Raw genomic sequence first — 25,181 nt, forward strand, 5'->3', positions numbered from 1 at the left:
GAACGCCTGGGGATCTAGGAACAAGGTGCGGGACGGCGGGTATAGAAGGATTTTGATAAATGGAGTTTCTTTGCTTGAGCATTTTTTGCAGATTCACCATAGAAAGTTGAGGGCATTCTGTACATGGTACTTCTGTGGTCAATAAATCAAACATGTATAGCGGATGTATAGTAACATGGCATAGCAAAAGAGTGGCGCATGTCATGTCAGGAGTCTAGTTCTTTTTAGTTCTGGCTTTCAGAAAAACTGTCTGGCACCTGGGAAGTTTAAAAACCTTAACAAGTCATGTAATTGCAGACCTGTGTAGGAAATTTCTTCATTTCTATTAATGGAAATGGGAGGCCATGTCTCTTGTTTTAAAAAAAAATCAGAACAGTAGCGCTTGTGACAACTTGAGAAATAAAGCATGACCCCTAGTATTGCAAGACAAAAAAAACAACAGGTAGATGTAAAACAAGCCACCTCGAGCTTAAGCAACACGATGATCTTTTACTCCCAAACCTTCAGGAGCATGGCACCAGCTGCAGGGCTTCAGAACAACTAACTTAACTGTGGAGGGGACTTTCCCCACAATGTATCTTTTGATAGCCAAGAGTGCGTTTTCGGCTTCCATGATCATAGGGCTACCTATACGGCCACAGAAACCAACTTCGTGAACAGATAATCTATCAGGGTGAACATAATCATCATGTATTGTGTCTAGGGTAAGACATTCAAGTGATGTTGCATTCTCAAGAATATGACAAGTTAACTCGATCATGCTCTTTGCAGAGCAAAAGCCAATGATATTCACATTCTTTATGTTGCCATGGCTGGATCTTGGCATCTGCCTCAGATGTGAGGAATCTTGAGAAATCACATCATGCTCCATGCGAATCTGTGATACCTGCATAGGAACAAGTAAAGCAGACTTGAAGAAATGGTTCCACTATAGATAATAGATATATTTGCCACATTAAATTCCAAAAAGGAAACACATGAAAATTTACTTACAATCAAAGTGAAAGTCTCCAAGACAGGAGACGCGTCAATAAAATAAGCTAGAGAAAGATAATCATATGCTGGGGAAAAGGCCCCATTGAATCCGATAAGATTAATCATCAAGCTCTTGAGGTGGAGGAATTTGAAAGGTGCAACTACTGTATTGACCTCCTGCACAAATAACCATATTAATCATATTTCAAGGTAAGACCCTTGCCATGTGCACAATAGTGGTATCTAATGAGATCATCATATCATAATAATATACCTCACCAAATGAAGATATTATGAGAGTTTCAATAGTTGGCACAATGGATGAAAGATTGGCACTGGCATAATGAACATTATTATACTGATAAAAGGATGATATGTGTAGTTTCTTCACTGCCAGTAAACCTCCATCTGATAGTCGTGCTAGATTACCATCATAATGGAAGGTTGAAAGATTTGGAGCTTTAACTTCCATCATTTGCAATGCTTTGCATTCATACACTTCTAGGTCCTTAAGCTGTTGTAGCTGGCAAGGTATCCTGAGGTAGTTGAGCTCTTTGCAATATTTGAGTGTCAACTGCTCTAAAGCAAAAGAATTGGAAAGAAGGCACTTTAATTCGTCCCCAGTAATATGCACTTCACGCAGATGTAGTCTTCGCAAGAATTTAAGTCCACCAGTAGGACGGAAGGCACAGTAGCTAAGATGAATATGCTTAATCGAGTTTCCACCCCTATTGAATAAAATTGAGGAAGGGAAATTGTAGTACTTTGCATTGTACTCTGGAAACTGCGTAAGACTGAATTCCTCAATTGCTGGTGTAATAGCAACATTGAGCCAACGGTCAAGATAACAGGTGTTGATCAAATTATAAGATTGAAGCCCGAATGTCCTCAAGCCAATGCCTGAGTGGTTTTTCATAATGTGATCAACTTTGTTGATGAGTTCCCTAACATTTTCCCTCCAATTGCCATTCAGCCCCAGTGCTTTCTTACAGAAGATGAGGTTGGGACGACATCTCCAAGAACATAGAAATGTGCTAGACACGCATGCAGCACGAGCAGCATCTCGCAGTGGCAATAAGGAATGTATATGATACCAGATGTCCTGAAAACACAAGGATGGGAGAAAAATTCAACACCACATCTGTAAAGGCAAGTGAACCAGGATGCATGGGATGATGTTCCATTGTACAACAGAATCCTATAAAAGTTCATGTAGCAAAGAAACATAAACAAACATATAATTTCTGAATAGGGCATAAATAGTGCATCTGAGTACTCGACCAGGCGGAAACCATGTAATAAGAACGTAAAAACTAAAATAAGTAGCGGTTACATGCACATGGTTAAATAAAAAGGGTTCTATATTTGAGAAGATAAGTTGAATCAAAAGGCTCCATATAAGAAGATATACTAAACCACCATATGTAACGGAACTAGGAAGCATGATAATAAAAGCAATGCCCTAGTGTGAACGACAGAATCAACAAAAATGGGTAGGGGGATCATTTTCTTGTCTTGTATAAGTCATGGTGGAATTTTTTTACTTGCAATTATCTAAATGCCTTGCGTTTGCTAAATGTAAATGAACAATAAGGTCCTAATATTGTTTAAAACACATACATCACTACATTTTCTTTTATAATGGCATTTGAGAGTGTTCAAGCATGCTAAAATTAATTCATACATAACAGTAATCTAGTCATATTGGAGCCTTCGTCTGAAATTTTGATTTTAGAAAAAGCAATATAAGAAGAAAAACAATCTGTGGAAGTTTTATACTGTGCATATACAGACCCAGAATCCAGGGTAGCCTGTAAAAGATTGGGTCAGCCCAATGGTTAGCTGAACTTTACTATTAGGGATGTGAAAAGAGCAGTACAAACAAAAGTAGTATTGACAGAAGTGCAGCATATGGTGGTTGGTGGTATATCCACCACCTTCTTTCTAAGAAGAAAAGGGGATACATGAAGAGAAATTTATACCTCTGGAAGGGAGACCCGTGGATTTCTCATTCTTTTGACATCTTGGTTATCATCTTCTTCTTGTTGGCAGGGTGAGCCCTTTCGTTTAGCCAATAAAGTAACTGATCCATTTGCTGTGCACATTAAGGTTATGCATGCTAGGTACGAATGATAATGGAGTATAAAATAGAGAGTGCAATGCCACATGCATAATCTGCCTCTGTTATACAACTATTGGGCAAGAACCATCCAAGTTGTACTTCTGTGAAAGAGTGCGAATTGAAGCACTCAATCAGAAACTAAGGACAAGAATTTTGCATGCAACTCAAATAGTCATAGAAAAAACTGAAAAAATTTAGTAACACCGATTGTAATGATATAAGTCTATACATAAACATACAGGACTAAATTTGATCTACAACTAGAGAATCAAAAATAATAAAATCAGATAGTGATAGTACCGTATAACGCAGATAAAATTTGTTATTTTTGTTTTTTCATATGTCGATCAAATTTAGACTTGCATGTTTGTATGGTGTCTATCTTATCAAATTTTATGAAATTTTTATATAACTTACTTTGGTAGGCACCTAGGTGTAGAAAATACTTTCCCAGAAACTAAAGGAAGCAACGTTGTTGATACATGCTGATGCCTACCAAAGTACTAAGGCGGTGTTTAAATCCCACCCCAAAATTTTACACCCCGTCACATTGAACGTTTGAACACCTGTATGAAGTAAAAAATATAGGCAAAAAAATAACTAATTACACAATTGCGACTAATTTGCGAGACGAATCTTTTAAGCCTAGTTGCTCCATAATTTGACAATGTAGTGCTACAGTAGATATTTGCTAATGACGTATTAATTAGGCATAATGAATTCGTCTCGCTGTTTACTGACGGATTATATAATTAGTTTTTTTAGTGCCTGAACACCCCGTGCGACACCCTATATAATACCCGATATGACACGCCAAAACTTTACACCCTTGGATCCAAACACACCCTAAAGTAATCAGTTAGCTACTCTCAGCAAAGAAAATCCCAGCCTTTTTCTTTCTTCTCTCTCACAATAGCAGTATCTTTCATCTAAAAAAGGAATAGTTGTATACTGAAGAAGCTATATATAATATATGCCAGCCAGGACCAGGAACATGTACAAGATGGCATGCGATGCAACAAAGAGGCCAATGGAGCTAAGAGAGGGCTTTACCACGGGCTTGGACTTGCCGCCGTCGCCGGGGCCGGGGCCGCCGCTGCGTCGACATGAGCCGCTTCAGCGACAGCAACCCCATGACCCCTCCCTCCCTTGGATCTGTGGTTCTTCCCGTTTGTTCGAAAACCAACGGAGCCCCCGATCCGCCGCGCTGTCTCTCGAATTTTTAGCCACCCGCGCGAGGCTGGGAGGAGAGGGGAACCGAACCGGACTCCCGCAGCCGTGACGACTGACGACTGTTCCACTTGTTTACGGCGGAGATCAGGAAACAACAGAAGGCCGGCTGTTCCACGTGACCACGTCGTGGGCTGAGATTGGGGCCCACAATAGAAGGGAAGGCCTTGATGGGCTTTCGTGCGTGTCATGTTCTTGCGCGTTTAGTGGTAAGGAATTGCCTCCCTCTAACTCTTGCTCCTGGATGAATCGTGTCCCTCATCCACGTGAAGCTCCCTCGCGTGTATGAGTGATGCAAAATAGACTTATATTCCTAGTGGTAATTCATGTTTCCTACACATCGGAAGCTTTAGACCATCAAAGTCTAGTTTTAAACTAGCAAAAAGAATGTACGCCCACCGTGGGGCTCGAACCCACGACCACAAGGTTAAGAGCCTTGCGCTCTACCGACTGAGCTAGACGGGCTTTGTTCAATACACTGTCAACAAGTTCTCATTATATAGTCATCTGTGTCACTATTGCCATGCCATGGCAATGTTAACCGCATCCACCTAAAACGTGTATTCTACCACATTCGTACATGAAAAATATTATCCTTGGCCGCTCATAGCTATCACTCCCAACTACATATGAATTTCAGAAATTTTGCTTTGGGATCAAACACCAATGATGGCGTGTGAAAATACCTATATCTTGAATGGTAGCAATTCTGTCATTTCACAATCTGAAACAAATTGCCAGGAGATCTTGGGGGTAATTTGTCCAGACAGGAGTACCAGCTAAGATTCACCTCGGGTGATCTTGGATTGCTCACCAACACAAGCATGCACACAGTCCACAGTAAAGAGAGCTTAGGAACAAAGAACGTACTACCTCTGTCTCATAATATACCGGATTTTGCCCACATAAACTGTATGAGCAAAATCCCTTATATTATGGGTCAAAGGAGTATACAATTGTATTAGCGCGGCAGCTCACAGTAGGGCACAATGCACTCATTCCATGCTCCATCAACCGCCGTCCTTCCAGCGTACAGCCACAAATAGCATTACAGTTCAATAACACAAGTCGAGTAGATTCTACTAAGCATCCAATGTTACAGCTAAGTGCCAAATTATGCTATCAACCCGGCCGTTCTTGGGGGCTTCCAGAAAAATCATGTTACTCTACTCCTTTTTTTTCGAACGACTCGCACTAGACATTGTGAGGTTCATGTTACTCTACTCCTTCACCCCATAGGATAAGAATGCTTATCAAAACGGCAGAATAACAAAAAAGAAACCATGCGCTGCTATAGAATCATGAGGCCTCCTCTTCAAGGATGTCTATGAAACGCCTTCCATCAGATCGTTGGAAGACTGAACTGTCAAAGTGGAGCTCGTTGGTAGAGACTGCCTCAAATCTAGTCCATAGTTCTCTCTTGAGAGTTGTTTCTCCAGCTTGCTTTCCCTTCAGGTTGGTGCTTTCCAAGCCTTTCCAGGGAGTACCAACCAATGCCCTGCTATGAATTGCTGGAGTTTGGATGGGCTTATCATCTGAAATTCCCTGTCCCTTCTTCAGGATATTGCTCTCCAAGCCTTTCCAGGGAGTACCAAGCAAGGCCTTGCTATGCACTGATGAAGTCTGGATAGGCTTGTCATCTGAAAGTTCCTTTATTTTCTGAAGGTTATCACTTTCCAAACCTTTGCATGGAGCATCGATAAATGACTTGCTGTCTCTTGCTGGAGGTGCAATGGGCTTTTCATCTGAAGGATCCATTAATACACAGGTTTTGAGTGGTGATAAGAACCAGTCAAGAGTATCATCTGCTTCTCTCCTTCGGTATGTAGTCATGGTAGGTTGATTGAACCCATAAAAGTCTGGATACCTCGAGGCCAGATCCTTCGAGATCTCATCAGATGAAATATCACCACTGGCTTCACAAGGTTTGCCAGTCTGGGTTGGTCCGGTGCTTGGAATTTCTTCCTTTCTTGATCCCTCTGATATTGGAGAGAACCTCTGTTGCTTGCATGACAATGCTGTCCTCAGGCACGGACTAGGTAGTGCTCTTCTACTCTTCTGAACTGTGAAACTGAAAGGTGAGAAGAGACTGTTTCCTGATGACCCCTTCTTTGCTTTGATAAAATTAGGTGTCATGACACAAGTATTCGCTTCATTTGCTTTCACACTTTGCTCCAGATCGAGACAATCGTCATCAGAAATGGTCAGTTTCAAAACAGGTATATTGGGAAGATTTAGCTGATCCAGGCCGGTAGTTGTCTTCAACCGCGTTGTTGATGATTTTGGGCATCTGGATGAGCATGTCTTTGTTTTTGTCAATGGTGTTAAGAGAAACAACTGCTTTCCACTATCGACCATACATGCTCCAGCACGCCACGATACAAGAGGTGAAGGCGAGACAATCAAGTCGGGCTCATCTATGTTGCTGCAGAGCAACCTGTCATTCCCTATTGTAGCAGGTACTGAACAGGCTCCACTGGTGAATTTCGACACATTCTTGTTTTTCTCTGGAGAAGCTTGTAACGCTAGCTTCAGTCTTGAAGACCATTGCTGTTTACCAAAAAAAAAAAAAAGATGCTCAAGTCTAATGTTTCACAAAAGGAGAAAATAATGATGAACTAACATAAAGTGAGCTCATGCTTAGAAGTTTCAGAACAAAAGGAAGCTAAAATAAAATTGAATCACATGTATATGTTTCAGAGAAAAAAGAAAGATTCGATGATAGTGGGTACACACCTTCAAAGAAGAATTAGTGTCTGATAAGAAGCAGCTGAATGATTCTATTTCTTGTTTCCCTTTTGTAGACACAGATTGACATTCGAGGGCGGCGCAGACCAATTCATCAATCTAAGTGAGGAGAAAAACAGGAAAATGCTATAAGAACCAACAAGTCAAGTAAGTCCCCATGTCACGCTTGCACAAACGAGATTATATTCAGAATATATACAACAACACAGATCTACATGCTACATAACGGATTCAGGAACTCGGCAAGTGACCAGATAATTCAGGAACGAACAAGACCTGGCTGTGTTCTCATGCACCTTTTCCCGTGCCCCTCTCCCTCGTTTTCCTCGCGCATTCAAACTGCTAAACGGTACGTTTTTTGTAAAAATGTTTCTATACGAAAGTTACTTAAAAAATCAAATTAATCCATTTTTTTTAAAAAAAATTTAGCTAATATTTAATTAATCACGGTTAATGGACTGCTCCGTTTTCCGTGGGCAGAAGTTGGTTCCCATCTCCCCAATCCGAACTCAGCCCGTGTCATTTGAATTGAACAAAATACTACCAAGTTACACTCTCTCTATACCGAGATCAGCCTGCAGCAAGTGCCTCGTAGCTACTCCACTACAAACATGAACTCGCCGCCCCTAAATCTCTACCCAGAACAACTAGCACATCGCTAAACCGAGAGGACGACCAAATCCCGATTCGACCCAACTAGGGGTTGGGGGGAGGGATTTCGAGCGAGGGGGGCTGAGTGAGAAGGGCAAGTCTACCTGGGAGACGAGCCCCGCGAGATCGGAGCGCGCGAGGAGGAGCCGGTCGATCGCCGCCGCGTCGGAGGCGGGAGGGCAGGCGGAGGCGGCGGCGGCGGCCGCTGGGGTGGCGGGCCGGCAGGCCGCCGCGGGAGTGGGCGCGGGCTTGCGGGGTCGGGATCCCTGCGGCGGCGGCGGGTGCGGCGTCCTGTTGCCGGGGAGGACGCGGAGCGGGCGCCGCCGCGCGGTCGTCGGACCCTGGCTCTTCTGCATGGAGAAGAGAAGAGGAGAGAGAGGACGAGGCGGCGTCGGAGGAGGCGTAACGGTCGGGAAGGGTGTCTACGGGGAGGGGAATGGGGATTTTGAACCTGCCCACTGCTCACCGCAGTTTCCAGAGACAACGGGTGGCTATGACCCTGTTTAGATGGGTCTGATCTTTTTAAGTCCCTATCATATTAGATGTTTAGATACTAATAATAAATATTAAACGTAGATTATTAATAAAAATCCATCTATAATCTTAGACTAATTCACGAGACGAATCTATTGAGCCTAATTAATCCATAATTAGCCTATATGATGCTACAGTAAACATTCTCTAATTATAGATTAATTAGGCTTAAAAAATTTGTCTCGCGAATTAGCTTTCATTTATGTAATTAGTTTTATAAGTAGTCTATATTTAATACTCTAAATTAGTGTCTAAATACAGGGACTAAAGTTAAGTCCCTAGATCCAAATACCACCTCAGGCTCAGGCTCAGCCTCTCTCGGGCTTGAAGCTGGAAGGTGGCTGTGCTTTAAGATTCGTGTAGAAGGAGGCATGCTTGGATCCACCCTTGGATCAAAAAACCACCATGGACACCAATAAACTAAACGGCATATTTACAAATAAAAAATAATTTGTGAATAAAACTTTTATATACATGTTCTTAGCGATCTAAAATTTAAAGCTAAAAAGTAAACTTTGAAGAAAAAACCCTAAAATCAACTCTAAATTTAAGATTAAAAAATCAAAGTTTAGCTGATAAGAATAAGTATAAGCGAAAAGATGAGGTGTAAAGAAGCATAGGCTGACATTGGTTGGCCAATTGCTGGTAAATAAAAATAACAATTTATGATTAAAACATTTAAATGTTGCTGTTGGAAAAAAACGACGATAAAAAAATTCTCAAAATCAACTTTAAAATTAATTAAGTTTTAAGATTTAAATTTTGGCATTGGTATACATATCGTAGGCGAAAGATGTGGTTGATATCCGCATTGCACCATTTGTAAATTACAGCGACAGTATGGTTGAAGATCTCAAATTCGTGGCCCCTCATTCAGAAATACCCATTTCAAGTTTCCGCCCTTCTTGACACAAATTTCAAATTTCTCTGTTGCTCCGGATAAATTTAGCCGGAAATTTGTTGGAAGGACAATACTGTGTTCTGCGTTTATACAGTTTACAGGACTTGCAAGCTACTAAAGGTTGGTGCCAACATCTAAAGTTCTAAACACCAGCACGGTGCTGGTGCAACTCTATAGAATGCAATTGCTCCTGAGGGTTCAGAATCTCAGGAAAATCCAAATAACTAAAGCATAACAGCTGCCAAGAGAAGAGATCCACTAGAGCTCCTCAGCCTCACGGTATTGAGAATGAGCCGCAGCAAGGAGAGCAGCGCCAATGCCTGACCCGTCCTTGGCGAGCTTGATGACAATGGTGGAGGACACCTCCTCCCCAAGCATGTCCCTCAGGGTGCTCTCCACGCACTCGGCGAAGATGGTGTAGTGCTCGTAGAGCCCACCGTCGACAGCGATCACCGTCCTCTGCTTGTCGGTGTTGGGGACGTCGCGCCCAAGCTTCTTCAGGATCCCGTGTATCCCTGCAGCAGCAAGGCAAGCGGCGCGTTTCGCAACGATGTCGCAGACATCCACCACAAGCCTTCTTGTTTTAAGGGAGGTGCTTTGGACCTGCAATTTTGTATTGGTATGCTTCAGTGAATCGATTGGAAAAAGATATGCCTGAGAAACTTTGAGAAAAGGATAAGGTGAGTACCCCCAGGATATCTTTCAGTTTCGCTCCAACTGTTCTGAGATCAGGTGATCTGTCGCAGTGCATCATTGACATGTATGGAGTCCTGGAGATGAAAGCCTCAATCTATTTAGTTAAAGATAATCTTTCGGGGGAGGACAATGATGATGGGGACTGCAGGCATTCTTTGGTTCAACTTCTTCAAAGAATGGAGTGAACAACACAATACCCAGGCTCTAGATTGTAAAAGGAATGAAATTCATATATAAATTATTAAAATTTGAATTCGTCTACCAGCTTATTCAAAGATCAATATACATCACTACCACTACCACTGCTCTGTATAGGATGCCATGGTTACGGTTTTGTGTGGCTACCTTTTACAAGGTAAACACAGGCTACACAGCAATCAAGCAATATGATATTTTTCTCTTATGTATGTGCATGTTCGGCTGTGATTTTTGAAGCAACGCATATTCATGATGGAAGATTAGAAGCTGGCAAATGAACCCAAAACTAAGATTACCTGATAATAAATGGAATCTTGAGTTTTGGTGGTACTTCATCACCAAAAAGAGAAGCTTCTTCAGCCATCTTTAATAGGACTCTACGAACAATTTCTCCCAAATACATGCCAGAGATCAACTTTTCGTAAACCTACAAAATAATGAATGAAATGCTTCGTCCTAGTTGGCAATGAAATACGAGATGGATCTTTTTATGTTACCTGTTCACCAGGATTCAAACTTTCAGCATCTAATGCTTGATCGAATTCAGTCAAAGGAAGATGGGATGACCTGAAGTTCCCCCATTCCATATTTATTACCTGTGACAGCACAAACGCTGATGAGAACCCTGAAAACCATCTAAAGCTTATGGATGAACTAAACATGCACAAGTGACTCATGCTAACAGTACAGACAATGTTTCTCTCCTTTTGCAGCGTTATTTGTATATCATGTCTTAGTAACCCGAATCACATGATCCCAGGTATTATAAACAGATTTCGCGATTTTTCGCAACATATCTATTATCTAATGAGTAATGCCTCATCACCAATAAGCTAGGTAGAAGCAAAAGCACTCACCATATCTCCTGACTTCGGCAGGAGGTCATGCCATTTAGGAATTGCATTGGCACGTTCCACGTATGCTGCATTAGTACCTGTTCCCAGTATAACAGCAGCAATGACATCATTATCATCATATCTCCCACCAGCCAATGTCCCTATAGTATCATTTATCTGCATAAGAAAAGGAGTTGTGTTTGGATTTCAGGTTACAAGCATATCTTCATACAAAGGGTATTTAACAAAGTTCTATCATAATTTGTCAAATCAAAAGAAGCTCACCAATGCTGTGACTTTCATATCAAGCCCCTGGCGTTCAAGAGCCTTGGTTAATTCAGTCACAACATCTTCACCAACCTGACTTTACAGCAATAAGCAAATAATTCTTACATCCCAGAGGAATATGTAACAATCATGAGCAATAAGGTTTTCCAGTAAAGAATTAAATAGTTTCCAATGGGAAAAGGAAACTCTTGTCTATCCTTTGTAAGAGTATATTGCTACCTATATGCATATACTTGTTAAGATCATAATAATAAGATCTAACCGTTTCATCAATCGAAAAACCCTTAGTCCAATTAATAAGAGTGCCAGATGCAATTGAAGTTTGCTTTACTGGGAAAGAGAACGTAAAGCCAAGTTCTCTCTGCCTCCCCTCAGCAAGATGAAAGTCTTCACCCTCTGAAGCAACAAATTTTGCTAAAGAAGAAGCAATAAAATCAAATAGTTCCTGAAACAAAAAATATATGACAACAGTCATACTTAGCATTTAATTGAATACGGAATGAATGAACCAGATAGGATAAATGGAGCAATTCTTACATTTGAACCACCAGTCATCAGATGCGGAGGAATTGAAATCTCGTCATGTTCTTGCTTGATAACTCTCCCTTCCTTGCCACCTAATTGAACCCGTAAAACACGGAAATTTGTACCTCCAAGGTCAAGCGCATAAAACACCCCCTTCTCTTCCCTGCAAATGCAGCCTTTGACATATCAGAAGTCAATCCAAAGTACAACTAACAGCAATAGTTCAATAATTTGATCGAGGGTGCGCCTCGGCAATAAGTTTGAACTGCCTGTGGTACACGTTAGAACAATAGACCCCTTCTTTTATTCAGTCTTCGGACAATTACTATGACACCCTTTCTGTAATCTAAAATATCTATAGATACCAGAATTATTTCTGATGTATATGTGAAGTGATACAGTAATTGCAAGGTTATAGTAACCACATCAGATGCAACCTAAAAGTGCATATTCAATAAGGTTGGTTTCTTATCTAATGCCATAACAGCTGAATTCACATTTTGTTCATTTTTATCTAAAGAGAAGTAATATATACACAAGAAAGAAACGTACTTTCCTGAGTAGTAATCAAGTAGCAAATTAGCAAAGACATATATGACTTGGTTTGTCAAGTTCACATCTTTCAGACCAAATCAACATTACTGCGAGTTTCCGACATCAAAATTATCAACAGGACTATGTCCATTACACAAAATCAGACGCCCGCCACTGCAACCAACCTAGCAGCATCACATTACCGTGACATCAATGCGCAACCATTCAACGTTTTGCAGGCGCTGCTAGACCGCAACACCGTTCACCGCAATCAAATTAAAAGAAAACATTAACCACCTAACGTTTCAACTTTGAAGCAGATCTGCGGGACTTCACACTGTTCCCTCGCAGCAGCCATTATCCAAATGAATCAGGCGAAGAAACCAACTCTTCAGACTACGCCTCCCCATACAACACAATGATACATGCAAATCGCGCGAGAAGGGGGCGAGCCATTTTACCCGGAAGGGAGGGCGTCGACGTAGCTGATGATCATCTTGAGTTTGCTCCCGCCCTCGGAGGCGAGCCCGGCGTGCATCTCGACGGCCATCGCGTCCGCCACCTGCCGCAGCCGCGCCCGCGGCGCCGCGCACCGCTCCTCCAGCTCCCGCAGCACCGCGTCGGCCCGGCCCCACCGCTTCGCCTCCCGCAGCTGCCGGCGCACCAGCAGCGCCACGCCGACCGCCGCCGCTGCCGCGACCGCCGCCGCCGCCGCCTTCCTCATCGCGGTCGCCCAGCCTCTCCTCGGCGAGATGGGGCCCTTACGTACATATGTGGGCCTCAGCCACCATCCCGTAAAGGCCGCGGGGCGCTGCAGTGCCGTTCCAGCCCAGCCCAACTAAAAGACGTCATGTGGCTAGAGTTGGAAAAGGTCCACTCTACGTCCCTCAGCTGTGGATTAATTTTCAACCCAAAACTACACGAAATGAGCCCAGAGAGTCCCCAACTTGTAAAACCACTACAAATCGAGTCCTTAACAGTATAGAGGGCGGTTTTTGACTAACATTGCGCCTACATAACTTGTTGATTTGGCCTTCTTTCACATATGTTGCGCTTACATTATGTTCTAGTCTGCAAAAAATGAGAAAATAATTCAAATGAAAACGTGGTGTTTGAATCTCCTAAAGATAAAGATAAAAATTTAAGTGTTTCACGTAAAACGAGGTGGTAATAATATGTGATTAATTGAGTTTTAATTATTACAAACTTGAAAAATGGATTAATCTTATATTTTAGAACAACTTTCATATAGAAATTTTCGCACGAAACGCACCGTTTAGCAGTTTGAAAAACGTACCACGAGTATCCAAAAGTTAATCCAACCTTTATTGGAGAAAAAAACAGGCCCGCAATGGGCTCCACATCTCAGTGACAATCTTCATCCCCTTACCTGCCTGGGTTGAGCTCAAGCTCAACCATCCATGTGGGCTAGTCCCCTCCCTCCATCTGCCTCCCGTTCCATGTCCCTGCCCGCCGCGGGTGCCTCTCCGTCTAGCTCTAAATCGGCTGTGGGAAAAGAGGAAGGGAAATTGGTCTGAAGGGGACCCCCACAACTGATATGTAGGTCCTATCGAGTTTATTATTTTTTTTATTTTTTTTCCTTACAATGATATGCAAGCACTACATGGGACAAAGACAAGTCAACACATCACGTATGAGGAAACCACCATTAAAATTGTCGAGGGACTTGATTTATACTGATTTTGATTCTCGACCGATACTATATCTGTTTATATATTTGGTTTTATGGTTAAGGATACAAATGAAACTCAACCTATAATTCTAGGGACGTAAAGTGGACTTTTTCCTGCTCAGTTTGGTGGGTGCTGAGTGCTGACTGACTATGTTGAGCTGAGTTGAACTACTTGGAACAATCTCATCAGTAATCACATTTATCTAGGCTATAACAATATGAAATTGGAAGTTCCATCTCAAAAAATGGCATGGGAATTGCTTAGCCGTTTGGAAGCTTTCATTAATCGCGGAGGGCGTAGATAAAGAAAAAACACAACATGCTAAATCCAAGTAGAATCTTTATTAGAATCGAAGAGCTCGACAAATTCAGTAGCGCCCATTTGCACTTCAGCACTTATGTTCATCAGCAAGACAGTAACTGTGTTCTATGAAGAGAACGACATGCATGCTCAAGTCTGTTGGTAATGTGAAGTGTTTATTCAGCAACAGCACTCTCCGCGCAAGATTGCAGCTCCGCTACGAGCTGCACACAAGGTGTTCGACGGAATGGCATAACCAACCAAAAGCAAAAGGCACCAACCTCTACGGAAGCTTCGACGAGCGGCCTCAGTCGCGGAGCACGACGGCCGGGTCCTTGGACGTCGCGACGTCGTCTTCTTCCCCGGCGTGGTCAGGCTGGGCGGCGGCACCGGAGGCGGAGCCGTGGTGGGTGGTGTCGTCCATGGCCTCCTGGGCGCGGTCGAGGTAGGGCTTGAAGCCGACGCGGAAGGAGAGGTAGCCGAAGGCGGCGGCGCCCAGCACCACCAGGCCCGACCGCATCGCGTTCTGCCGCGCCCGGCTCCCGCCGCCGAGCGCGCCTCTCATCGCGATTCTTTCCTCCCTCCCTTCTCTCGTGTGCGCTTCGTTGGAGTGGCGGATTCGAGACTCACTGGAAGTGATTCCGCTTTGTGAATCGTAGCTGACTAGCTGTTGCTGAAGGGACAGATCACTTCGCTTCGTCGATGTTTTTTTACCTGCGCGGCAGATGATCCAGCATTGAAATTGTAGATGGAAAAGGAATTTAAAAGGCATTGAAATTGAAGGAAAAGGGTTAGATATAAAATGCAGAAAAAAATGGAAAAGGATTAAATAAAATGCAGAATGAAAAAAATGTTGCTGCCCAGGATCGAACTGGAGACCTTCAGTGTGTAAGACTGACGTGATAACCACTACACCACAGCAACTTTTAATGTTTTATTCACTTGATTCATTATAAATACAATTTATGAATTTTTGAAAGAACAAAAACTGATAATACCAAGTGGAGCAGAGTGCAAACGTGGTGTTAAAACGAAGAAACATGAAAAATGCTAGGAATATATTTTTAGGATGTGGTTGGAACTTACACCTCTACACAGTGGCTAGGTCTTGGCAGCATTCTGTCAACCGAGCTATGTACTCCCTCTCTCTCAAAAACTTGGTTGTATAAAGGTGAAGAAAAAGAAAAGAGTAATACAAAATATTATATTTGAATTAGTAGTTGGAGCTTTTGTTGTCTTAACTACTCAACTCTACAAATTAAAATGCCGTAAGTATACTGATCGTATCAGTAATTTCCAAATTTAAGATAGACAAAACACAAAGGAAAAAGTACGAATTACCCTCCGAACAATCGTGTCAGTACGAATTACCCCCTAAACCACAAAACTGGACATTTAAAACCCTAAACTACTTATACCGGACGAATTACCCCCCTAACTCACTCCGAAGCAGTTTTAGTCCGATGTGACGCACACATGGTAATCCAGTCAGTAATACCAAATACAAAAATTTGTAGGGCCCACATGTCATATGGCTTTCTAGTTCCTCAATCCTCACCCTATCCTCGCTGAAGCATGTGTTGGCGGCGAGGGCAGTCTCCATTAGCGCTCACGCTAAAGGAAGGCAGGGCTGGCTGGGCGTAGGCGGGAACGAGCTAGAGGTGGCGGCGATAGTCGCGCTTGACCCCTCAAGCCGCGCTTCCACGAGCCGGCGACGACGGTGGTGGCGGCAGCGGCGGCGGCTTCCATCAGCTGCAACCTTCTATCTATTTTAACACATAAGAAATTAATTACATGTACTAACTAACAACTCATTAAACCATACGACTACTTTAATATCTCTACTAACATTTAACAATGACAAATGTTAACAAACCATACTTACTAACATTAAACAATGAGAAACAATTAACAAATCACAAGCCCTTTTTAATTTCATAGGCCTCATACTTAGGGATTAGTAATTTATACCTTAACTTTGCTGGTTGAGGCCGTCGCCTACCCTTTCCTCCTGGGCGACGCCTGCTCAAGCTTCTCTCCGGCCTGCTACACCCTCCCATCGCTCCCTCCGGCACGCACGGCGACCCAAGGGGTGACTCGCGGCGGCGATGGCGATGTGGTCCTGATAACAATGAAACAACAGCTCGACCGGGTCGGACGCGCCTTTAAAAGGGCCTGTTGAACTCCCATTGTTCGACAGGGGCGGTGGAGAGGACCTGTCGAACGCCCCCGGTTCGACAAGCCGCGCGGCGCCAGGTGGTGGGACTAGCAGAACTCCCTCCGTTCAATACGCTGCCCTGTTGAATCCCCGGCATTCGACTAGCCCTAGTCGAATGCTTGCCTTTCAATAGGTGGCCTATCGAAGTGCAGCTATTCGACCAGTCCCCAAATTCGCGATTTCCTCCGGATGGTCACTAATTTTGTGATTTTTCATTAAAATAATACTATTTCTAAAAAAAATTCTGCTGGGGAGTAACTGAGTAACTGATTGGTGGAAAGTTAGTTTTTTTTTGGATGATTTGGTGCTGCATGTTGTTGATTTAGCTAGGTTTGTTATCTCTGGATGCTTTGAGCTCATCTGGGTGAAACAAAGACCCTAGCTACTGTGCCAATTACGCTGTGTAACAAAAACTCTTTTCCTTCTAATATATTGACGTGCAATCCTTTTGCGCGTTCGAAAAAAAAAGACCCTAGCTATTGAGCTAGATGTTAACAATATATATAGGCTGTATTTAGTTCACACTGAAGTTTGGAAGTTTGGTTGAAATTAGTACGATGTAATAGAAAAGTTGTGTGTGTATAAAAGATTTGATGTGATGGAAAGTTGGAAGTTTGAAAAAAAACTTTGGAACTAAACAGGGCCATAGTTTGATGTTATTTGGATTGCAATACTGTCTGTCATCAGGCCCAGAAATAACTGCGAGCAGTTGTGGTTACCCTGTGTTATAATCTATAGTGCATGTTCATCATTGTTTACTAGGTAGGCTGTTTAATGTTTGTGATAAGCTGTTTTAGGACAATCGTGTCTAGTTCTATGTTGAAGGGGATTTTTGTTCCCTATCGAAATACAGGATTAATCTGGGAATTGTCTGAGAAATTTAATACATGTGAGATGCAATCAGGGATTTATGTTTACTCTCTGACTGGTAAGTTTGGGACTCTGTTTGTACCTTGTATTGCAAAATGCTTCAACATCTCTGAGGTCACCAAATATTGTTTGTCTGCGTGTTTTCTCCTCAAGTGCCTTATGTAGTTAGTCCTAAAGGTTTACATTTTGGACACTACCTTTGTTGTTTGAGGCTAATTACTTAAGATAAAGTCTGTTGTCAACTTCAACTCTTAATTAACCAAACCAATAGTTCTAGTTTGTTGTTTTGACTGTTCATAATATCTTTCAGTGTCCAAGATGTCTATCAGTGTTGTACTATCAATTAATCTTGATTTTTTTTCCCGTGCTGCAGTTTTTCTTATTTGATACTCCCTCCGTCCCATAATATAGCAACCTATTATCGGATGGGACATTTCATAGTACAACGAAACAATACTAGGTTGCCATTGACAATAGATATTATGGGACGAAGGGAGTACATTTTATCCTGACAAACTATTGACAAACTTATCTGACTGGCACATCAAAAATTGCACTGAAATACAAGGATGGTGTGAAACTTGAGCATTATTCTTTCGTTCATATTAACAAGGCAGCCTATTAACAACAGGGACCACCTATACATTTGACGACAATTTTTCTCCTAAAAATTTGACAGAAGTAATTACACTACACTGTAACTTATATGTAATTACACTGTAACTTGCATGTAACTAGAGTGTAACTTGTATATAAGTTTCACGTAATTTTGAATCGTTAAATCTATTACAAGATTTATTTTGGTGAGGAAGAAAAAAAATCACAGCACACATATATGTGTAAGGATTTGTTCCCACAACCTCCATTTTATCGAAATAACATATTACAGAGAGATTTTTGAAAGTTACATACAAGTTATACTATAGTTACAGTGTAATTACACTACGATTATACTATAATTACATCTGTCAAATTTGTTGGAGAAAATTTGTCGACAAATATATAGCAAAATCGTTAACAACCTTAGGAAAGGAGGGAGTATAATTTCCTCAGCTTGGACACACCACAGAGGATCCCGGTCCGGCCCAATAGACCAACGTACCCCCCGGGTCCGGCCCAGGATGGCAGCACCCCCACCCATCCGTAGGGCCCACACGAAAATCAAATTCCATAACTACCCTTCAAAACCCACGCCTAAACTCGCGTAAACGTCGCGTTCAAGGTAGGGGCAGCGAGGTAATTTCACGCGGGCGAAACGATAGCGAGAGGATATGGACTCGGCTCGGCGCGGCTAGTGGGCAAAAAGAAAAAAAAAAAGAAAGCGCGATTGCGGCTAGGGTTTTATTCCTTTCCTCACAAACACACTCTCTCCCCCCTCACTACGTCTCTCTCCTCTCTCTCCGCCGCCGCCGCCGCCGCCGACTCTTGCCTTTCCCACGCCCTCGATCTTGGCGGCTGGAGAGCCATGGCGATGCAGTCCGGCAGGCGAGCCTCGTAGCCAGGAGGGGTCAGTTCCCCAGTCACCCACCCCACACACGAAGAGAGCGAGCTTGTAGCGTGATTTTTTTTGTAGGCCGTCGAACTCGCACCTATGGCGACCGCGAACCCCTTTGACCTCCTCGGCGGCGACGACAACGACGACCCCGCGCAGCTGCTGGCCAAGGCGGCCGTCGCGGCGCAGAAGGCCGAGGCGAAGAAGGCCGCGGCGGCGGCGGCGGCTCCGGCCGCCGGGAAGGGCGGCGCGCAGCCGGCCGCCTCCAAGTTCCCCACCAAGCCGGCTCCCCCTTCACAGGCCGGTGAGTTTTGTGGTTGAGGTTCTGGAGTTCTAGATCTGGGGGATACGCGTTCGCTTTTGTTCCTGTTCTTATTCTCTAGGATTATTAAATGATGGGTCTTGTCAACTTATATAGGATTCTTCTAACGATTGTTCCGTACAGCATAAAATTTTGATTCCATGGATATGTAGGTTGTAAAGATATGAGTTTTGATTTAATTTTACCATTTTCTGGTATGTAAGGCTTCTTTTTACTTAGCGAAATGGTTATGTTTAATACATGTTTTGTTTCAGTGAGGGAGTCTCGAGATGGCAGTGCACCCTCACGCGGAGGGTATGGGCGCGGCGAACGCGGCCGAGGCAGAGGTGGGCGAGGCTATGGTCAAAACCGAGACTTTGGAGGTGAAGAAATGAATGGCTTCCAGGGAGGATATGGTGGAGGCGGTGGTAGCAGAGCTGGAGGTGAAGAAGGCGCTCAGGACATGGAGAGGGGCCCTCGGCCACCCTTCCAGGGAGGAGGTCGACGAGGTGGGTTCAGGGACAGTGGGTATGGTGATGACTCTGAGAGGATGTCTCGGAGGCCATATGAGCGCCATAGCGGCACTGGCCGTGGGTATGAGATGAAGCGTGAGGGTTCGGGGCGTGGGAACTGGGGAACTACCACTGATGAAATTCTCGCCCAGTAAGTGGCTCATCATTTAAGCTGTTCATGTCCATACTATGGAGATATAAGTACTTATTGTGTTGTTTGATTGGTCAGGGAAACTGAGGAAGCCCTGAAATTGGATGAGAAGGCCCCTGTTACTGAGAAGCAAGGCGCACCGGAGGGTGCTCCACAGGCAGATGAGAACAAGGATAACAAAGATGTCACTCCAAATGAGGAAGAAAAGGAAGAGGATAAGGTATACTTCTGATCACTTAAATCAATATGGAATGCAGATTTTTAGATTTATACTACATCTTTAGTATTATAGAAAGTAAGACACGTTAATATAATTCTTTTGAACTTGCCAATTGGTAAGGTTTGCGAACATGACTTGTTGCTGGCTTCAAAAATGTCACTTTTCCTTGCCTGATTAGTCATAGTTGGATTTATGTGTGAAAATGTTCCTTTTATTGTTAGTCACTGTGGTCCCAAAGGGTACTTGCACAATTTTTAGTTTTCCAGCAGCCACAAAGTCGAGATGGCTTAATGACTTCCTTTTTCTCTGAGGAAATGGCTAAAAATGAGAGTAGCAGATCTTCTAAAGACTTTGAGGGCTCTCCATTTCTGACTACAAACAACTGTCCAATGAAGTATTGATTTTGATAGCCATATGGCCATAAGTTTGTCATAATTATTTTGTAGGTTGGCCACAATATGAAGTAACAGTACTCTAAGCTGAAACCATTCTGGCTGGTTACTTGTTTTCTTTTGATTGCTTGTGTGCTCATATGTGAATACTTTTTGAACAAATAATTTTGGTGCATACTAATTTTTAGGTGAATTGTGCCCTTGTTTTCTGAATTACTCCTATAACTTCCTTTTACAACAGTCGTCTAGGAGTGTATTATATTTGTCCATACCTCCTCTCTTATGATTCAAATGTTTGATGATATAGGAAATGACTCTTGAGGAGTTTGAGAAATTAAGGGAGGAGAAGAGGAAAGCACTTCTTTCTTTGAAGACTGAAGAGAGGAAGGTTGAAATTGACAAGGATTTGAAGTCTATGCAACCACTTTCCAATAAGAAAGAAAATGATGAAGTTTTCATCAAACTGGTACCTTTGCCATTTACGCCTTGTAATCCTTCCATTCTCTTCAACCGATGGAAATATTGATGGACTGATAATTTTTCGCTGTAGGGATCTGACAAGGATGCTTTGAAGAAGAAAGAAAATGCTGAACGTGATGAGCGTGCTAAGAAGGTATTACATGTTCCCATCTTACCTTAGATATCTACCTCTCCCCTAACAAGCTAATGGATTTTTACTATTAATATTCTGGCATAATCAACCACTTGTTACCATCAGCCTGTTTTATCTGGTCATGGTAAATTTACTTTGCCTTTTGTATTGTATTCATTTTACACTCCTGAAGTCTGAACTGCTGTTACAACTTCATTTACATTTTGTCTGATCTGCTGTTAGCCTATTATCTGTTCATTTGGGATTCTTCATGCTTTGGTGCTTTCAATTAGAAGAAATGCTTTAATTATGTACTCAGTGTTTACTGATTGGGGGTCAATTTTTTCAGTCTCTGAGCATCAACGAGTTCCTAAAACCAGCTGAAGGAGAGAGGTACTATGGCGGCCGTGGTCGTGGCAGGGGCCGCGGGGATCGTGGCGGTTTCAGGGGTGGATATGGTGAGGGCCATCGCTCTGCAGCTCCACCAGCTCCAGAAATCAAAGACCAATCCCAATTCCCCACTCTTGGTCGGAAGTGAAATGCATGTACTGCCTGCAGTATCAAGTTATGTTTGCGGTCAACTTTGAATTTTGTCTATCCGTAAATCACTGTGCAAGTGCTGATCTGATCAAACAAATAATGGTGTCGCATTTGGTCAAGAGTCCCCGATATGTCAGTCGAATTTGTATATCGGAGTTGCTTGTTACGTTTCAGAATTTTGTAGGCTGTTATTGAACTCCCTTCTGTTACCAGCAAAGCGTTTCGTACGTGCTGCCAGCTTTGGTTTCGTTTGTGATTTGATTGGGCTTACCTTGTTCGTAAAGCTGTTTGGCTGGCACAAGCAGATTCAGGTTCCTCTGAATAAAGTGACAGCTGACAGCTGGTTCATATGTACTGCAGAAGCCCGACATGATTAACAGAAAGCTTTACTGTGATGCAGATTCTATAGGGTACAAAACAAAGGGATTTTGCAGACAAGGAGCTTAACCATCTGAAAATGGATTTATTCTGCAAGTATTTGCTACCTAAAGACCTAATTGCCTATTATTTGTCATGGTATATATTATCTGGGCAAAACCATCTGAAGGAAAAAAAAAAATTCTAGACAACACAGCTACAGATGTGGCTACAGTATGGTGGCATTTGAGATTTCCAGAGCAAGACATCAAATTTCCCCCGACCTGAAGCTTCTCCAAACAGCAGATCCTGAATTGTAATATTTGGAACCTCAGCGTTTTCAGAACCTTTCTGGTAACTGTCGTAGATTAGAAGGTATTTGATAGGCTTTGGTTCACTAATTATCCAAGCGTATCGAGGATGGTTCTTGTCCGTCTTCAGATCATGAGGGTATTCGCTTGCCAAGATAAGATTCTTCTGCATGTACTCTCTGGTGCCTTCAAGAACCCTGCGCCAGAAATGGGCGTCAAGATGAACCCTTAGCAAGGCACCAACAACATGAGCACAAAATAGAGATCTTCTCAGCTCTGCTGCAATCTCCATAGCTATTGATGTCAACTTTGGATGCTCATCAGGATCTGCACTTCCAAACACAAACACCTTGAAGTAGTACCAGTAGGCTTCAGTTGGCAGGCATTTCAGCCTAAGAGCACCTGTCGTACCTCTGATCGGCTTGTGATTATGATCTTGCTTCCACGGGGAATGCGGTTTTCGGAGGAGTAATACAGCTCCTTCCATGTATCTTCATCCACATCGCCTAAGATTTCGATGACGAGCAACAGTGTTTTCGGTGATGAGGTACAGTTGTTTTGGTGCTTGATGATACATCTCTCTCTGAAAGTGGCCACTGTCTCATGCTTCAGCTCGTCTCCATTGTAGAACAAGATTAGAGAGAAGTGGCTCTTCACCCTCTCATCTCTGCAGACATGCTCAATCAGTGTGCTCTTCCCGATTAACGCGGGACCAATGATCGGAAGAACACCTATGTCATTACAACTACCATGAGGATCAGGATCAATCCGCAGCAAGAAATCGATGACTTGTTCTCGCTCGATCTGACGGCTGAACATACGCTTGTCCAGATAAAGATGCGTGCTGAAAGGTTGCCGGTACATAACCGGAGGGCAGCTCATCAGAAACACGATGAACTCCTTTGTGTCAGCAATGGCGTCTTCCAGGCTACGAATCATGGACTCCAAATCCTGAAAGCTACTAGTTCTAGCACGAGAGAAACGGATTCGCTTGGCAGGATTGAGCCTTGACATTGCAAACGAGCTTCTCACCTGTTCATCTTCTTTCTCCTCCTCTTTCTGGAGGAGATCAGCCCGGTGTCTGAAGGTGTCGAGGACGTAGTGGCCTCTGAACAGCTCGTCTCTCATGGCCTTGAGCTGCCGGAGCATCCCTTGGTTGGTGATATGCCTCCCTTCTGCCTCCTCGACGATGGTGTGTGTCCGTAGAAGCAGCCGGCGCAGCTGCCGTACGCCGTCGTCGATCGCCGCCGGCTGGTTGCTGCAGTATCTGTCCATGACGTAGGAGATGGACCTGCTAGTGAGGTCACCGAGGATTGCAGAAAAGAGCTCCATGGCGAGGTTTTCTTCAGAGTTTAGACACTGTTAGGATACAGACTACAGTGATCATCGATGCAGCGTAGGTGTAACTACATTAATTACTCTCTCCGTCCCATATTACAAGGGATTTTTGAGTTTTTGCTTGTAACATTTAACCACTCGTCTTATTCAATTTTTTTTGAAATTATTATTTATTTTGTTTGAGACTTATTTTATTATCTACAGTACTTTGAGCACAACTTTTTGTTTTTTATATTTGAAAAAAAAATTTGAATAAGACGAGTGGTCAAACATTGCAAGCAAAAACTTAAAATCCCTTATATTGTGGGATGGAGGGAGTAATTAGCAAGCTAGTGCATTTTCACTTGGTTAGGTCTTGGTCTATGGTCTAAATTTCCGGGCGGAAATGAAGTGACAGAGAGTCAAGTTAAGACCGAATTGAAGACTTGATCGGCAAAGTGTCCCTCGTTTTTGCATGTCGTAAAAAAAGATCTGAAGAAAATTTGACGGATCAACACAAGGGCTTCGGTGATCGGTGGTGTGCTTGGGTCGCTATGCTTTCTTGAACTGCAACAACAAGAGTGTTAATCAATGGCAATCCCGGGAATGAGATTCATCACCGCTGAGGAGTCCGCCAAGGCGACCCAATCTCACCAATGATATTCATCCTCGTGATGGATTTTCTCAGCCTTCTGTTTCAAAAGGCGGAACACGAGGGGCTATTGCAGGATTTGGGAATCCCTCACATAATCTCTCTCTATGCTGATGATGTGGTCGTTTTCATCAAACCGACGATTGAGGAGGTTAAGGTCGCAACTGAAATCCTAAGCATCTTCGGTGAGGCCTATGGGCTCCAGACAAATTTTGGCAAATGTTCAGCCCTGCCGATTCAGTGCTCTGAGGAGTTGCTTGCTAAGATACAGCCAGAATTGCCCTGCCCTATTGCTTCCTTCCCCTGCAAATACTTAGGTCTGCCCCTTTCCATCTTCCGGTTGAAGAAGGAAGACCTGCAGCCATTCGTTGACAGCATAGCCCAGCGGCTTCCAGCTTGGAAATCCAACCAAATGTCGTCGATAGGTCGTGTAACAATGGTGCAGGCTGTACTCAGTGCAATCCCAATCTACCTGCTGATTGCTGTCGACGCATCCAAGTGGGTGATCAAAGGAATTGACAAAATCCAGCCCAGGTTTCTCTGGGCAGGCAAAGCGCAAGCCAATGGAGGTTGCTGTCGGATCGCTTGGTCGAGGGTGTGTGCTCCTAAGAACTATGGCGGTTTAGGCTTGCCGAATCTGGAGTTGATGGGTATTGCACTTCGCTCCAGATGGACTTGGCTACAGCGGACTTCACTAGGTAAACCATGGAAAGGCCTAGACATCCCAGGGTCGCAAAAAGAGAAGAGCTTCGTGGCTGCATCCACAGTCTGTCAGCTGGGAGATGGACAAACGATCCTCTTCTGGGAGGATAGCTGGCTGCAAGAGGGCTGCATCCGGTCCATTGCTCCTAACATCTACGATCGCGTTTCGCCTTGCATGCGCCGGCGCCGGACGGTGGCTGAGGCACTAACGGATCGTAGATGGATCAAGGATATCGCCGGGGCACTTGGGATCCAAGCCATCCTGGAGTATCTGAAGCTTTGGTCGCTACTTCATTTGGCGACCTGTATCCCTACCACTCCT

General features: G+C 43.4%; 5 protein-coding genes, 2 non-coding genes and 1 pseudogene across 7 annotated transcripts; 1 reads left to right on the top strand and 7 right to left on the bottom strand.

The window, feature by feature from the left end:
- Positions 1–341: 341 nt before the first annotated feature.
- LOC127774727 (putative F-box/LRR-repeat protein At3g18150) lies at positions 342–4,369 on the bottom strand. Its single transcript, XM_052301009.1, has 5 exons — positions 4,151–4,369; positions 2,958–3,070; positions 1,250–2,077; positions 994–1,152; positions 342–886 (listed from the first exon to the last, which is right to left on the bottom strand). The coding sequence occupies exons 1-5, from the start codon at positions 4,230–4,232 to the stop codon at positions 470–472; spliced, it is 1,599 nt and encodes a 532-aa protein (XP_052156969.1). The 5' UTR covers positions 4,233–4,369; the 3' UTR covers positions 342–469.
- Positions 4,370–4,719: 350 nt separating this feature from the next.
- On the bottom strand, positions 4,720–4,792 carry TRNAK-CUU (transfer RNA lysine (anticodon CUU)). The gene has a single exon. It is a non-coding gene; the product is annotated as a tRNA-Lys (tRNA).
- Positions 4,793–5,163: 371 nt separating this feature from the next.
- Positions 5,164–8,149, bottom strand: LOC127772857 (uncharacterized). The gene is made up of 3 exons (XM_052298841.1): positions 7,831–8,149; positions 7,064–7,174; positions 5,164–6,877 (listed from the first exon to the last, which is right to left on the bottom strand). Exons 1-3 carry the CDS (start codon positions 8,080–8,082, stop codon positions 5,627–5,629), a joined length of 1,614 nt encoding a protein of 537 aa, XP_052154801.1. The 5' UTR covers positions 8,083–8,149; the 3' UTR covers positions 5,164–5,626.
- A 952-nt stretch (positions 8,150–9,101) lies between these two features.
- On the bottom strand, positions 9,102–12,977 carry LOC127772487 (hexokinase-2). The gene is made up of 9 exons (XM_052298416.1): positions 12,700–12,977; positions 11,717–11,867; positions 11,442–11,624; positions 11,177–11,251; positions 10,913–11,068; positions 10,553–10,651; positions 10,352–10,482; positions 9,850–9,931; positions 9,102–9,764 (listed from the first exon to the last, which is right to left on the bottom strand). The coding sequence occupies exons 1-9, from the start codon at positions 12,960–12,962 to the stop codon at positions 9,420–9,422; spliced, it is 1,485 nt and encodes a 494-aa protein (XP_052154376.1). The 5' UTR covers positions 12,963–12,977; the 3' UTR covers positions 9,102–9,419.
- Positions 12,978–13,543: 566 nt separating this feature from the next.
- Positions 13,544–14,983, bottom strand: LOC127774528 (uncharacterized). The gene has a single exon (XM_052300789.1). The coding sequence runs from the start codon at positions 14,795–14,797 to the stop codon at positions 14,540–14,542; it is 258 nt and encodes an 85-aa protein (XP_052156749.1). The 5' UTR covers positions 14,798–14,983; the 3' UTR covers positions 13,544–14,539.
- Positions 14,984–15,083: 100 nt separating this feature from the next.
- On the bottom strand, positions 15,084–15,156 carry TRNAV-UAC (transfer RNA valine (anticodon UAC)). The gene has a single exon. It is a non-coding gene; the product is annotated as a tRNA-Val (tRNA).
- Positions 15,157–18,624: 3,468 nt separating this feature from the next.
- On the top strand, positions 18,625–21,747 carry LOC127773823 (RGG repeats nuclear RNA binding protein A-like). Its single transcript, XM_052300006.1, has 6 exons — positions 18,625–19,116; positions 19,389–19,776; positions 19,855–19,996; positions 20,696–20,854; positions 20,939–21,001; positions 21,330–21,747. The coding sequence occupies exons 1-6, from the start codon at positions 18,912–18,914 to the stop codon at positions 21,516–21,518; spliced, it is 1,146 nt and encodes a 381-aa protein (XP_052155966.1). The 5' UTR covers positions 18,625–18,911; the 3' UTR covers positions 21,519–21,747.
- Positions 21,748–22,081: 334 nt separating this feature from the next.
- LOC127774282 (putative disease resistance RPP13-like protein 1) lies at positions 22,082–23,743 on the bottom strand (annotated as a pseudogene).
- Between the last annotated feature and the right edge of the window lie 1,438 nt (positions 23,744–25,181).

The sequence above is a fragment of the Oryza glaberrima genome, chromosome 5 (genome assembly GCF_000147395.1).
Source record: "Oryza glaberrima chromosome 5, OglaRS2, whole genome shotgun sequence".
Classification (NCBI taxonomy): Eukaryota; Viridiplantae; Streptophyta; class Magnoliopsida; order Poales; family Poaceae; genus Oryza; species Oryza glaberrima.